This window comes from Rhodnius prolixus, unplaced genomic scaffold (assembly GCF_049639745.1).
Source record: "Rhodnius prolixus isolate KJV_2025 unplaced genomic scaffold, Rpr scaffold_6, whole genome shotgun sequence".
In the NCBI taxonomy this organism is placed as follows: Eukaryota; Metazoa; Arthropoda; class Insecta; order Hemiptera; family Reduviidae; genus Rhodnius; species Rhodnius prolixus.
Window position 1 is genome coordinate 36,291,886 of NW_027411634.1, and position 16,720 is coordinate 36,308,605.

General features: G+C 32.7%; 1 protein-coding gene across 3 annotated transcripts; it reads right to left on the minus strand.

Annotated features, from left to right (window-relative positions):
* Window positions 1-1,955: 1,955 nt before the first annotated feature.
* Window positions 1,956-11,448, minus strand: LOC141460043 (KIF-binding protein-like). 3 transcript variants are annotated; one of them, XM_074139662.1, is made up of 9 exons: window positions 11,155-11,448; window positions 10,290-10,379; window positions 9,295-9,663; window positions 8,922-9,214; window positions 6,815-6,901; window positions 6,419-6,711; window positions 5,849-6,218; window positions 5,255-5,476; window positions 1,956-2,030 (listed from the first exon to the last, which is right to left on the minus strand). In XM_074139662.1, the coding sequence occupies exons 1-9, from the start codon at window positions 11,164-11,166 to the stop codon at window positions 2,006-2,008; spliced, it is 1,761 nt and encodes a 586-aa protein (XP_073995763.1). In that variant the 5' UTR covers window positions 11,167-11,448; the 3' UTR covers window positions 1,956-2,005. The 3 variants fall into 3 exon arrangements, with proteins under 3 accessions (XP_073995763.1, XP_073995765.1, XP_073995764.1); XM_074139664.1 differs by lacking the exon at window positions 1,956-2,030 and adding an exon at window positions 3,044-3,148 and having other exon boundaries at window positions 11,155-11,447; XM_074139663.1 differs by lacking the exon at window positions 1,956-2,030 and having other exon boundaries at window positions 5,203-5,476; window positions 11,155-11,447.
* Window positions 11,449-16,720: the final 5,272 nt, after the last annotated feature.

Here is a 16,720-nt window from a genome sequence, read left to right on the forward strand (position 1 = left end):
GACTGTACGCCGTTTGAAGGGTTGCGCCAGCCACTGTTAAAATCCCCTCCCCCTCTTTTAAATAAGAATTAAAGAAAAAGTATTTAAGAAAAAAATAATAATTTCCCCACTCCCCCTTAAGATGAAAATCATTATCTATAATTTATTTTTAATTTTTAAAGAAATTAATTAGTATGATTTACACATTGAACCGATTAATAAAATCGTAACAGATATCTTACGTTTAATTATCAAAATTATTTTTATAAATAATACTTCGCCATCGTCTATAATTAGAATGCAAAAATATTTGTAATTGGTAATACAGTTAAGCAATCATGGAGAGAGTTTGATCTAATAATGATGCATTTCAAAATAATGAAATAAATAAATGAGAAATAATAAAATTACAATTACATTTATAAAAATTCAATAAATAAATAAATTTGTATATTTATTCACATTCTGATCTATCTTAGCATTAAAGTTACTGGGGACTTCTCTTCATTCGTATAGATTTTTAACAAATTAGATTTATCTGTTTAATTGTAACTCTTTATTTGGCTGAAACTTCCAATAGCTGGCTTACTTTTCGGCCAGTAAGAAAAAGCATTGAAATCTTGTAGATTTTCTAATTTCAATTTGCTTCATAGAGCACATTCTAAGATTAAAGAAAATTTAATGACGTAAAATGCAGTAAGAGATAATTATGTGAAGGCTCTGACAAGACTGATAGAATTTTGATTGCTAATTTGTTATATAGAAGCATTCAAACCTTTGTTTATGTTTTGGGGCGTTCTGCTTTACGACTAGTCGACTCATGGTTTTATAACCCATCCCTTCAATGACGCCAGGTAAGTCAACATATCCCATTGTAACCTCAGTGATAAAATAATTCACCCACAGGTTACTCGTATAAGGGGTAACCCCTAAAAAAGAACAAAGGTGGTAGTTACCTAATTGAAACAACGCCACCTACCAACGCTCCTCAGGTGTTCTACAGATAAATCCCTTAAATCCAGGTTTTTCTGGAAAAGAGTCAGTAATGTACTCAACCTTCAACAACATCCCCAGACGTTTCCTATTTTTATTTCTAATTTACGCTTTGAAGGAATTTAACACTTTCTGTTTAATTTTTTTAATTTAAGGCGCGTTAACATCAGAGATTAATAGCGCCCGGAGTTTTTTTTTCAGGGAACTAACTCCTCCGGAACATTTCCTCTTGTTATTGATCATCATGAGACGGAGTTTTAAGAAGCTGCTAGGAAGAGAAAATCCAAGGGTCAGTGGCTGGATTCGAACCCGCAATCTCTGTTTGAGAATCTAATAAACGCTAACCACTGAGCAATCCCGCCCCCGTTATTTATTTTTTATTATAATTTTATAAGGAAATGGAGCATTATAAAAATTATTGTTATCAATTTTGGAATGTGTGGTAACCAAAATTACGTTAAATTATAGGCATATATTTATGAAAAAGTGATGTAATTAGTATTTGCTCATGAATGTTATAATGTTATTATTTATTTTAATATTGCATATTGTAAAACAAAAATAATTTTAGTTGTATAGTGTTTGCGGTCAATTTCGATTTAAAAAAAAATCGATAATTTGTGACGGAAGTTAGAAAAATCGGTTTGTTGTATCATGCTACATTAATTTGATTATGTATTTATAAAAATAAATAGCTTTCAGAAACTAGTCATAGAATTATATAATGCAACTAGTAAATAAATTTGGGGTCTTCCTCAGGGTATGTAGAAACCCAAGCAGTAGCGTTCAGCACAGCACACTCTTGCAGTTGCATCTACGTACTGCCTGCAATCGGGGTGACAGTGTGTCTAACAGAATAAAGGTGTTGTTTGTTTCGTTGGGGCACCCGCAGGGTGGCCAAGGTCCTTGAAGTAATTGCTTGTCCCTCGGTGGGAGCGGGAAATGTTCTAATTATATTTATATTATTAGAAATAGTTACTTACAAAAGCTAAACTAAGTTTTGCTATCCACTTCCACCACCTCACACTGATCCTCAAACTGATTGGAATAAAGTACACCTGCAAAAATAAACATTACTTTAATTTTTGCTCTCAGATGCTAACTTGCTACACATTATAGATAAAAAAACTTAGTCTTAAGATCAATTTCCTATATTTTGTTTCAACATATATTACCAGCTAATGAATCATGCTCCAAGACTTGAGTAATCCAAAATATTTTTAGAAAAAATAAAATATTCCTTTTATTAGATTTCGTTAAAAACCATTTTCCAATTTTGGGAAAAAGCTCACTTAGGATAAACGAAGAAAAAATGTACAAAGGCTGGTTTTCACAGCCTCCTGTTCAGAGAACTTAAAAAATAATCCATTTTCAAATAGGGGCTGATAGTGGTAAGTGTTTAGGTCAGCATAACATATAACGGAAAATTGCAGAAAGATTGAAACCGATGTTTCTACTTGGTACCCTCCAAGTAAGCTTTTGGTCCAAATTAGCTAGTCGGAAGTATTATGTATTAATTTACTTCGAGATTTTTTCATTTTTGGGAATTTATTTCTCGAAATTGGTTGAAACAATTTGTCGGGCTTTACGTCCAACTACCAAATTAAGTGCCGCTTATAGAAGCGACTACATTCCTTAAGGCAGGGGTCGGGATTAAGCTTCCCTCTAAGATCATTTAAATATCGTGAAATACCTCATTACCTATAAAATACAGATAAAAATTCAAAGTTTAAATCAAATAAATAAAAGAATTTCTTGTTGAAAACGTGACCAGGACCTCAGAGCTGGACAATATTACTGAATTTATCCGTCGAAGCATGCAAATTCACTGCATCCTTGATCAGTTTCGAGATTCCATCCATCACAGTCAGCAATTGTACTCCAAACTAATTAATCAACCAATCGGATGATGCTGCAGTCCAAACAACCACTCACGGATTCAATAAACATGCATGGTACTACGGACTAAATCATCTGTTGAGTGGATGTGCCACTTCAAAGAGTAAATTTACTGGTTAACAAAGTAAAAATTCAACGTTTCGGAAAAATTTCATTACGTACATAAACAGCGTAAGAGAAAGTTCTAGCCAGATTTTTCTTTTCTTGTTTTTTTAGATTCTTAGACTCAGCAGTAAAAGCGTTATTCATTTGGGCAGATTATCCTTCCAGTCCACATCTACAATAGACAAGATCTACAATGTTATTTTACATATAACTCTATTTCATGTATTGGGCATTCAAAAGCTATTATAGACGGTTGAGTATGTACACAGGTTTGTGTTTGTATGCTCATGGTGGGATAGAAAGTGATGACCAAGATAATCTACGGGAAACCGATTGATATCTGATATTCCTGAAGTGAGTTATTACAGGAATGTTTCAACATTGACATTCCTTCAGGCGATTCTTATTCCTTCGGTTAATATTTATTTTTACTCTCTTTGCTCCACTGATAAGAGGGAGTATTGCATTCCAGCAGATTTCTTATTTTGAATTTTCACCGGAAGTATACGTTTGAATATCCGCTGAGTGCGAAACTGTGTGTCTTCTTATCTTGAGCTAGCAGTGTAGTGCGAGACGGTGACGTGGGTGAAGTCGAAATCTCTACCACCAAATTGATTAATCTACCGCTGATGATGGATCAAACGAAACCTAGTCAAGGATACAATAATACGTTCAACGACGGATATAAGCAAAGATATTATCCAGCACTGCCAACCTAACTAGAGTTTTTCAAGTAAAAATCTATTCAATAAATTAATAGTTCCAGTTTGTGGGATTTTGATTGCTAGGTCGAGTAAAACTGAAGGAACTATCGTAGAAGAACCATAATGAAGTTTTAACTACCGGGATTTTTTATTTTTAAGATATTTTGTTATCAAACACAGACCTTATTATAAAATCTATTATTTTCGGACTCAATCAAGGGGCCTTACAACGCATATTTCGCCATAATGTGATGATTTAAATATCACTAATTCGCTTTAGTTATTTTATTTTTGAAAAATTGCTTTAAATTTGGTTTTATTATTATCAAGAAACGTCATAAATCTTTCTTGAAATGAATATTTAAATATTCACAATAATAAGTATCTACTCTAACATTTTGGCTATTATAACTACCTACAAACTCCAGTTATAGTTGTAGAGCTAATTTACGTACGTACAACTGTTCAAAAAAGTTATGTGTTAGGAAAAATTTGTTTTATTTCTTTAAATAACAGCATTACATAATAATGAATACTATTTTAGTTAAAAACTAATATTAACTTTATCGTTTAATTACCATTACTTCATTAATAAAGTTCTGTTTTTTTAAAAGCGTTTATGTCACCAACGATCACTAATTTTATTCTGTCTAATGCAACTATTGCAGATGCATACCATATGGAGAGAGCGTTCACTGAATTCTACAAGATACAGGCAATATTTCATTTATTTATGTGATTAACACATACAAATAATTATCTTATTTATCAATGTAATAATAAGGAAATTTCGAAGTAAGTAAACATCCGTGTGAACACTTACACGACTTTTCTTATTAAAGTTCTTGAATTTTAAAATTTATTTAATAATTCAATAGCGTTTTATTAAAAATCTGTTTCCGGTGTAAACTCGAAATAAAAAGTCTGCCATATTCAAATAAATAAAAAAAAATCTGGATCGAAATGATTCGTCTTGAGAGGAGTTAAAGATGAGGGTAATAGGTAGGCTCAGAGAAGGGATTAGCTGAACGGTTAGGAAATACTGGATTCCAACGCGAAGATAACGGGTGCGGATCCGCTGCTAACCTTTAGATTCTTCTCTTCTTAGGAGCTTCTCACAGCTCACCATCCGGAGTCACTCATAAAGCTCCAAGCACCAACCAATAACCTCAAATGTTGACGCGTCTCAAAAAAAAAAAAAAAAAAAAATCATAAAACTCCCGAATTTATTATAGATCCCCATGAATTTATCGCAATTAGTTCGAAGAGTAAATGCAAATTGTGACATACAATCTGCCTCAAAAAAGAAGCTAAATACTTCTATTGCTCCCTATTTTTCGCTTTGTTCTCTCTCACAGAACTCTCTCTTAATTTAGAGTTTCGTTCAATCCATTATCCTATCTTATTCTCGCTAATAAAAAACGTACATCCTAATAAAATACATACATCCTGATCATCTAACTTATTTCCGTTCTTTATATTATTCAGTACAGCTACATTAAATACGAAAATAAAACAAAAATTAGTGTTGTGATATTAGTGTACTTTAAAATTAAATGGTTGTTTTTTCTAACATTTCTTGGACCAAGTCTGCATTGTTTGATTTAATGGCTTCCTCTTCTTCCTCAAGCTCTTTCATCCTTTTTAAATTCATGTGAGTCAACAGGTAGTGGACCAAGGATAGCTCTCTGGTAACTTCCAATTCGGTGGTTAAGGAATTTACGTTCTCATCTTGACGCAATAACCAAGCTAAACGTTCCAATTCAGTTTGCCTCTCCTTATGTAATTCATATTGCCTAAATAAATTAAAGATATTACTTAAATGAAAATTATAGAGTAAATTAAGTACTTTAATTAAATTACCAGGCAACGGCGCAAGTCTTAATAATTTGGAACTTACAGTAAATTCTTTAACAATAAGAAGAATTTAAAACAAAAAATTAAAAAAATACAAAAATAACCGCAACAAAAGTGTTGGGCTAGGTAAAATTTTCCAGTGGACAGGCTGGAAAAATTCTAAAACATGTGACCAGTGGTGAAACAGGTTTCCCCCTTTTTTTCCCCGTATTCCTACGAGTTCCTAGTTGATAATCTTGCGTAGAGTATCAGTCATCTGTAAAACATATTCTTTGAACTGATTTTAGATTTTAATAGTTTCTTCTACTTACTGTTTTGGTTCCGGTTGAAAGAAAGCAAATGTTTTCAACAGTTCGTTCAACTCTAAAATACTGGAAGCATATTGTGTTGGGTTTGTTGAATTATCTACAATTTTTTTGAAAACATCTATCCAAGGTAACAGGAATATGAACAGATCGGCAGCTTCCATTGGTTTCTCTACTAAATATCTTGGAATTTTTTGCTCTATCTCGTTGTTATTTTGCCCAGGAAATCGTAGATCCACATAGTCTTTTTCCAAAGCGTCAGACAGTTTTTCAGCCAACGTATCTTGCGGATACAAAAATAATGTTTGATCTATAATCGTGGCGCTGCTTGCCGTGTCATGTTCCGACGGTGGGTCTTCTTGTAACTGGTCTGAACCTAGTTTTTATCATACATAAATAGAAAATAATAAATTAAGAGTATATTGAGATATTAAAAAGTATTCCAGAACTATCATACTTATGAAATTTGAATTGGGCATCGGCCCCACCTCCCAGCGGCCATAGAGCCTCAGGTTAAGAACTACAGATCTAGTAACGTTAAGACGAAAAAAGAAAAAGTAATTTTTATGTACTAACTGTCGCCTTCAGAGAGACGCATTACTTCCGGTAACAGATTCATACTATATTCAGATTTGACATTTTCCATCAATAATTTTACATCATCAACTAATGATAATTTGTCATTGGACTGATCTTCATCATCAAGATAATTATCATTATTTTTCTTTGTCGTGGATAATGAAGGCACAGGGTAAGTAACTTGATCTCCACTACTGTATCTGTTCATGATCGCCTGTTTGGAACTGTTTAACAAGGTAGATCCGTACCTAATCCAAGCCGTTGATAGTGCTTCTTCTAATGTCTGGATTCTGCACGAGAATGGGGATTTGAATGATATAATGAGTCAAAATTCTTGATTTACATTTATTAAAAGCATTATTAAAGTTTAAAAAAAATCATGAAAAACTTTACCTTGCTTTATCTTCTTTTTTCCCAGTCGCTGAGCCCTTCATTTTGTAAAACTGGGTAGTAGCGATTGCCAAATGATGTCTGGCGTTTCTAAAATTAACGATAAATATTAAATACCAATAATGATGATAAAATATGATTTGAACATTTCACATAACTTTCTCTCAGTAGATTTTTAGGGTTTTATTCTATTATTTTCTATGTATGTAACTATGTAGTTCTTTCATCTTTTTTTTTTTTTCATTGAATCGGCTATCATATGAACGAATTGTGCTGTTCCCTGGTGCCAGATGAAACCATACACTCTACAGCACCTCCAAGGTGATAAAACAACTCCTTCAGGTCCTCTAGGAAGTTCTTACGATGGAAAGTGGCAGTTTTCCAGTAGTGTCAAACCACTCCTCTCATTCAATAACCTCCCTAAATGTTTTGAAGAAAACTCTGAAGTATGGTATACACACTTCTCCAACCATTGCAATCATCTAGGGAAATCCTAGGGATTAAGAAGTCGGTTGCCTTTGTTCCTCTTCTACGTATTTACGCTGATCCCTCCAACAACTCTCTCCACATGTTTTAAAGGGAAGCTCCCCCAAATCAAGTTTTCCAAAGAAAAATTATCTTCGATTAGTTAAGGCTAGGTTTTATCTTTGTGTAATACTAAAACAATTATATCTGTCATGGTCCAATGAGTAATAGGTGAGTGTTAAGGGGCGTTGGTATTGTGTGTTGTTAATATGGAAGGGACGCCAAAATCCCTGGAAAGGAGAAAAATCCCTCAATAAATGTTTTTAATGTTATCATACAGTATTCAATACCATACATCAAAATAATATGTCAGTTATAAATAAAGGGAATTTAGGAAACGCCTTCATGAAATTGACTGGAAAAATAAATGGGAAAATATTGGCTTTTCTTCCGACAGAATGTAGCTTTAAATAAATCCGGAATATTTCCTGGTTACAACAGTTGTAAATTCTGCCACAGGTAAGTTTTTTTTTATTTGTTTGTAAGTTTACACAATGGAAATTAATAATCTATAATTTATTTACGTGTACATTTCGAATGGTAGATAGATATTCCATGCGTGTAAATAAATAGCCGTTCATATATTCTTTTCCGGATACTCGAATAGTGTATGTTCCAGTTGTTATTTAATATCTTTGTAACCAAAATAGTGGTAGTTAATAATATCGATCAGTGTGTACTCGATATAAACCATACATGTTTTGATAGAACGATGTAATAGTCATCTGATAATTACAACGCGGTCCAATTTTTGCGGCTTACATTCAAATTACATGTGGGAAATTTTAATTTTGGTTTTTGTTTATAATATGATTGCATAATAATTAAGGAGTTTGGAATGTTGTTTAGCTAATCATCTAACAAGTTCCAGGAGAAATGTGGGCCGCTTGCAAAGGATAATCACTCTCTGGAGACATCCCCCCCACGATATTCTAAATATTCTGAAGAACTCCTCTAAGAGGATCCTAGGAAAAGAATATTCCTTTACTAGTAACTTCGAATCCTCAGAAAACTTAGGACTCGACCTACGCCAAGCCCTCGTTGCTCCCCAGATAATAAATAAAAAATAATAACCAAGTTCTCCAGAGAACTTCTAGATACAGATAGGAGCCGGTATCTTCCTGATGTCTAAAGCACTTTTTACCTCAGGGCTCTTTTTAGAAATTCAAAACAAATTTAAACCCTAATTAAAAGATTGAGTGTGTTCTAAACAATGTACTCTCTCTCTTCCAACCCTGGAGCCCAGGCTCTCTGTAAGAAATCCCACGAAGTTGGGCAATAAGATATCCACTTCCTTCAGAAAGTATCTCCATACAGAATGGTTTTACTTACAACTACTGAGCACAGAAAAGACTCTTATAAGGTTTTTCCGAATGCAATGAAATCATTAGTTTGCGAAGTAATACCTTTGCCACCTCGAGGCCACAGATGATAGGCAAACATGACTGGTGTGGAAATCCTGAACCACATGAAAAAAAAAAAGGTTACCTCATACTGAAAGCCTAGAAGGGGCATCACTAATAAGCCTCATCCAGCTACATTTCCTGGAGTCCTGCACTCTTATTTCAGTCAGAATTGTACTTACCTAAAATCATGTTCCATAATTAATATTTTCGCCACTACAGCGGCCCTTTCGATCCAGTCATATGACACCACCATGTTTAAGTCTAATTCCCTCCTCAACAAGAAATGTTCACTTTTTAGGTATTTCTTCGTTTCACATTTCAATATGTATAAATTCACTAATATTTGAAAATTATCTGTTACGATATTTTCTAAATGTTTTTTGGAATCTTTATTTGGTTGAATTTTGAAATACTGAGAGAATAAATCTTTACATGTACACATAATTTTTGGCATTTCTTTGCGATCGTAAATCTAAAAAGAGAAGAAAAAAAAGATGAAATGATAAAAAGAGAACAAGAGATAGCCAAAAAAAAAAAAGCTAAAAATATCACCTGAATTGATTCTTCTAAAAGTTGTATAGCACCAAGTTCGTAATCTTTTTCCTTCATTGCTTTGGCCAAATTGTTCACAGTAAAGAAATATAGCCAATAAACTTCCGATTTAGGTAGCAGCGGCCATAGAAGTTCATGAGCTTTTCTAAGCAATTGCATTGCAGAATTGACATATTTATTTAGTAGATAAGTGCCAGCTTCATAGAAAACACATGCTTTCATTGCTATGTATCTTGGGAAGTTGACCTGGTTCGTATCCAGTGACAGCAGTATGTGGTCCAAATGGGTCAGCAGACTGTCCGCTTTAGCTTTAGCCAGACTTCCTGTCCACCATTTTTTGGGATTTTTCTCAGCTTTTAGTTCGATTACCTGAAAAACAAAAATTAATTAAATTTGTGGAATATTTCTCTTTTGTTAACCAGGATACAGAGCACTGCAACCAAGTGAGACCACTCGATTAACAAATTAGACCTATTCCCATAGAACAACCCAGTGGTGATAAGACATCCCACTCAGTTCTCAAGAGGAATTCTGGAAAAAGTAGTGAAACTCTGGATAAAAACAAGGCTAGGCCAAGTAACCCCTTCCTTCCAAAGCTCTTCTCTCAATAAATTCTAAAGAAGATTCCAAATTCAAGAAATAGAGAGTAAATGTTCCTCCAGAACCTGATACCTACCCAAGCTCTCCAGAGAAGCACCAGAAAAAAACGGGAAGCCTGCAGTTAAGGATAACTAATCCTTCTCCGGAATCCACAGAACACCTCTCCAGATTCGAAAGAAGACACCCCATATTAGGGTCCTAGGTAATGGTTCCTACAAGGGTTTCTCCAACCTTAATGATTAACCAACAAATGTTCTGGAAGTTCTGGAAGAGAGGAGAGCGGACATTAGTTTTTCTATCGGAATATAAAACTGAAAATGAAGCAGGATAAAAACAAGACGCTAAATTTAAGGATTTATCCTTCTAAAAATTTACCACGATGCATTACAACAAACCTGGCAAGCAGCTTTAAATTCTTCATGACGCTCCTGTAGCACTTTCAGGGTGTTGGGCACCAAAGTACCTCGTTCCCAGTCGAAATAATTCTGAAATATAAAAAATAAAAATTATATTATTTTCAAGATAAACAAAATAAAATGATTTTTCCAAAAACTTGGAATTATCACTACAAGGCTGTATATAATATAAGGTAATGTCTTTTCAAATTCTAATTATGAGCTGAAACAATTTTCTTTCATTTTCTGCTGTTTTGCTAAAAATTTGTTCGAATGTTAGAAAACGACACCAACCACATTAGGTAATTTTTTTGTGGGAACGGGGTAATCCAAATTTAATAATTATTGTCAGATAAAAAATGAAAATTGGTTCAACTTGTACTATTTGTTTGTATAAGACAAGAGTTTTGTGACTTTAATTGAAATCAAAAAATCTGACTGTTACTTCAATAGATTCTCTTATAAGAAAGGAGATTTAAAGACTTCCTCATGAATTCTTCTAAGAGATTCCCAGCTGATAACCCAACAGATAATAGTACGAGTATATTGAGATGATGCACTGCATGTGTGAGCTTCTATCCAACTTTGACTCGAACTTAGAATATCACTGAGATTTCAAATTTGATTATTAGTTTAGGGTTGCTACAAATAAATGAAGCATCAGGTTTTGAGCCAAGCGAGTATCCCCCTCCTTTACTCAAATAATTTATTTTGGTTCAATAGATTTTCTGAAAAATGACTCCTATTGGATATTTAATTTAAATTTGAACTTATAATTTTTTCCCAATAGTTATTATTGGTAATAATAACTTATTTTATTAACATCACAAAAAAATAGATTAAATAAAACTGAGAAAGCACTTACCCCAGAAATCATTTTAATAAAAAATTCACTTCCGGCAGACTTTATATAATGTACTGTTGTAAAGCATTAATTGGATGAAATTGCCCAAAAATTTCGCTTAATTGCAGATATGTTTTGTTAATGTTCTTAAATTAAAAAAAAAAAAACTTTTTCTTTCTTATAAAATAAAAAACTAAAATTTTACGTTTTAGTTTCCCAAATATTATTGTAGTGTCAAGAGTATTGTTTGATATAATATAAAAGAATATATTTTGACAATTTAATGAGTTCTTAGTGAGTGGTAATGTAGTGTCCATGGTAATTATGCTCATATGGTTTTACATTATATGTATTAAAAATATTTGACTCGTAATAATCCTTCAAATAGCTGCTGGCCTTCAGATTTTTCTCTTCCTAAAAGCTTCTTACAGCTAACTGTCCGCTGATGGACATGTTGTTTGTAACGAAAGAACACGGTCTTTAGGCCGGCAGAGCACTGAAAAAAGCTCCAGAATGTCTTCTCAGATGTTGATTGATACGACATAAATTGAAAAATGATGAGACTAATCATACAAATAAACTCCTACGACTTAAATGAGTCTGAGTTTCGGTAAACTTTCGACCTTTTAATGAGCGCGACAGGCAAAGCATTATTTAGTGGATACACTAAGTAAATTGATTAATTAATTTAAGATACTGGCGCTTTTTTTATGTGCTTATTAGGATATATTAGATTTGTACAGGGATTGGCCAGCCTTGGCCTTACACCTTTGTCCTCTTAGATCTAAATGCCTGAAATTGGAAGTTCCTGTATATGGAGAGAACGTCTTTAGAGTGCATCTCAAGTATACGTAAATATGAGCTGGAGGCTGAGCCCTAACTCACTTCAACCAGCTCTGTAAGACCCTTTTCATAATTTATAAATAAGGCCCTTGGCAAGTATTGTTTGTTTAGAATGGGGATAACCGCATGTGTAATTAATTGGGCAATTCTTTACTTTATAAAATCAGCCTAATCACTAACCCTATTCATAAAATGCCCTTTAGAGTTTTTTTGTTTAAAGAAACTTTCCGGATAATAAAAACTGCAAAGAAAATTGTAGGCGCCATTCTTTAAAAACATTAAAAAAGTTAGTAAATCCATTCTTTAAAATTGAATTTTTAGGTAACCAATATTAACTAGAAGGTAACATGAGCTAGTTGTCAAATTGGAACATAGTCAGATTCACTCTCTATTTCTTTTACACACAAACATAACATATTCGAATCCGGGATGTCCGAGTTTGAATCTAGTTTACGCTAACCATTGAGCTGATTCCTTCCCTATCAAACCAATTTCATCGTACTAACAGGAACTTAGCCTTTATGTCCGTTAAAAATAAATAAATAAGCCTGCACGACTGCTAGACTTCTTCAAACATTAGGTAAGAGAAAGTAAAAATGCTTAGATTTATAAATTTGTGCAATATAGGTGGGTCTATTTTGGTAAATTCATATTTTATGGAAAGTTTACATGTTATATTATTTTATTATTATTATATATATTTTAAAAATAATAACATACTGCGACAAATTAACCATTTTTCCCCGTTATTGCTAAAGTTTTTGCAATAATTTCCTTCCCACGAGCAATTTATAAAATTCTTCACTTGCCAAACAGTTTTATGTTTTGTAAGTCAAGTGTTATTTCGGTTTATAATAAATTGGTTTTTGTGTCGAATTTTATTTCCACATTCTGGTAGTAAATAAACAACCAATCGGAAGTTCCCATTATTTCACTTACTCTAATTACAAACAAATGACTGTGAGCACTAAGTACAATGACTTTCGTGTCAGGTACTTTGGCTGCAAGGTATTTCAAACTTTTGATTGTCTCTTTATAGACAACACTGGCCATCTCCGTACAGTGTTGCAATGTAGTTTTTCCTCATTTAATAAGGAAGGTTGATTAGTACCGGATGTTTTGATACAAGAATTCTAAATTTTATTTACGTCATAGTTAATGGTTTTCATGAAAAGTGATCATTTTTGTTTATTATTTATATTCTTCGTAGTGTATTTAATTATTTATTTATTTAAATTTTTCAAGATTTATTCTTACTGTCTTTTTTGGAAGGCGACTTTTGCCATGCATCTAATATTTATCAAATTTATGTAGATTTTTTTATTACAAGTATTTCATAATCATAAGTCTTATTGTTATTGTCTTTATTAACAGAGTTTCCTCAGAGGGAGAAATGGACAGTCACTTCTTCAAGGATCTTAGTGCTACTGCTGTTATCCCAGCCTAACTATACGTAGTTGGGAATTCCAGGCAGTAATTTGGTTTCCGTTGGTCGAATATTTTCGTTTAAAACTCTTGAGTATAAAATGTTAACGATCTCAAAACTTCTTCGTAAAAGGTCAGATAAAGTAAAAACTAGAATTAAAAAAACAGTAAAGAGATAAGCTTACTGGTTAGTGTATTGCGACTCCTCCGCGGAGATCTCAGGTTGGAGTCTATCCTTAGTTTCACGGCGAGAAGCCTCTTATGCTGTTCAAAGCACGCTGACGGTTATTTGTGACAAAAGAACACTGTCTGCAGACCGGCTGTACATAGGAAAAAATACATATCATGTCTTTCTTGAACTGTAGGTTTTTTTTTTAAACTTAATATTATAACATTAGGTTTTGATGTTTCGAAACGATAAACTCTCCTCAAATATAGATATATCAATGGTTACGGAATAAATTGAATTATTTATTCAAGATTAAGAAAGAAAAAGTTTAGTCTTCTTTAAAATTTCAACATGTTTAGAAAAAAATTAATTATAAAGAAGAGATATTTATGAAACTACATTGAGCACGCCATGGTGGTTGTTTCTTTGTCTACACATCTGTAAATACTTTTCATTTAGTAATCTGCCACATTTTAATTATGTTTGTCCCGACTATTTGATTAAAAATAGAAAAAAGAAGAGCACATTTTTAGAATGAATGGATAGCCTCGTGGCAGAAATTCTACATTCTAGAAAAATAATTGAATCAATTAACTTATTAGAATCACTTTGATGGGTACACTGAGCATTGCGTAAAAATGTGCATTAACACGAGCGTTCAAAGCGGTCAGGATGTTCTGAAAGCGATGGAAATTTTTTTATTTTGGGTTTCCATCGGAAATGTTCGATTTGAAGTCCGAAGAAGAGGTTTTCCTGTTTATGGTATGTATAACTTAAGATCAAAAATTATTTTTTAAAAAAAATACATTTCTGCAGATAAAGAAAACGACTATTTAAAAAAAAAAATGTAATATTTGAATCTTGATAATACAAATTGTATTTATAGTGTATATTATAATTTATGAAAAAAAAAAAAATGGGATAAGAGAAAGTGCAATGAACGTTCACAACAAATTTTATTAAAGTAAATGTTTAAGTAATTAAACTGGTAATAAATACGTAATTAAAATCATAACTGGATAACCTTAGAAAAAAAGTAAACCAGAATGAATCATAAATGATTTAATGATCATTAAATTATAGCAATATTTGTAATCAATATGAAAGAAATGGAAATTATGCATGTCCAGTCACCAAGAAATGACCCAGATTATTGAGACAGATCCGGGCGATGCCCTCAACCATATTCACCCGATGGAATATTATATAATATATAATGTAATTGGATTTTACAGAGATAACTTAGAATATCCATTGTGCGTGGGTGTTGTGTCTATTTGTAAACCCTCCAATAAATCAGGTAAAACAAAAAGAGTAACGCCAGCGCTTTTGATGGGAAGAGACCATAATTGTAATTCTGATTTATTTTTATTAATGTATCTTTTTTAAGTTTAAGAGCATATTACTTACTTTTAAAACCACAATTATTGGGTGTTGTGTCCATTTGTAAGCCCCCAATAAATCAGATAAAAAGAAAAAAAACTAACGCCTTCGCTTTTGATGGGTAGAGACCATATGATTGTAATTCTGTTTTATTTTTGTTAATTTATCTTTTTTAAGTTTAAGAGCATATTATTTACTTTTAAAACCACAATTAACAAGATTAATCAGCAGCTAAGCACAAATTTAGTGAGAACAATCACATCACTTTCTCTGGACGCAGTTTACATACTCGTATTTAAATTTTGTGATCTTACTTAGAATTTCACCAAAAAGAACTTTCTTCACTTCCGGTTTAGTAACTGCTTAGCCAGCCTTAGTCGCTAAACTCCTATTACTTTACAAACTCTCAAAAGTCAATTAATTAAAACTGTCCGGTAGGAGAGTTGTATAAGGGTTGATCGTCAAAAACTGCTCGAAAAAGCGTAACGCTGAAAAACACCCAACTTTGGCATTTTTTTTCTCTTTTTCTATAAAAGATAAAATTCCCAAATTTTCTTTAAAATATAGTGCAAATCCTCCTTTATAACTGTAATTTTTTCGTAATAACATAGATTTATTAGTTTTCGAGAAAAGCAATGTGAAAATTGCGCAAAAACAACATTTTCAAAAATTGTTGTTGTTCTTGTTGTTGTTGTTGTTACCTTTTTTGTAAACTGCGTAGCGCCTAAACGCGCGAACCGATTTTCATGAATGAGGTGTCATTCAATTCGGAATTTTATGTAGATGTGCCTTTTGGGGGTCTCGACGCTGTACATCGAATGAGAGAGGAGTTAGCCCCCTTTATGTAAGGCCCCTTCCAAAATTATTATTACTAATTACTCTGTAAATCTTGGCCTGATTTTGATAAAATTTGGTAGGATGTTAGGGTTAAGGCTCCCCTTTGTAACAATAAAGCGACGGTCTGCTCTTACACTTGTTAAGGGGAAGTATAGCAATCGTTTCAAATTATCAACGCGTGAACCGATTTTCATGAATGAAGTGTCATATTATTCAAAATTTTATGTAGATTTGCATTTTAGAGGTCTCGACGCTGTGTATATTTGGGAGGGGAGTTCGCCCAATGTATGTAAGGCCCCCTCCAATATTATTATTACTGATAACTCTGTAAATCTTAGCTCGAATTGATAAAATTTGGGAGGATGAAAGGGTTAGGGCTCCCCTGCATAACAGTAAAGCGATGGTCTGCTCTTACTTTATTATATTATATCTCCTTAACAAAAACTTACAGTTTAAAAAGTTAAGTATAAGGGTTGATTAAACGCCAAAAGGTACACAAATCAGCAAGTACCCAACATTTCATTCAAGCTTAGTTGATATAATTTAAGTAATTTTGCTGCATTAACTTTTCCTTCACATTTTTTTAGAATTTATTAGATGTCACAGACCCTTATGCTGGCCAGTTCGTTCATAATATTATTTGGTTATACTTATGATAAAATGTATATTATATCTTCGTTTTTAAATAGGTACTTTATTTTAACTCTATTCCAAATAATTATTATTCTTCTGATTTATCTTTAATATGCCCTTTATACTGAAGTTGTCACATCTTATACATGCATGTTAAAGTAGAAAAAGACAAAGTTAGAGTCGGCTACTGTTTAAATTTGAATCACGGAGGATTTAAAACAATATTTCAGACTTGAATTCGTCTAACCGAAATATTCGTGAGCACAAATAACACACAGTTAATAACAAGTATATTAT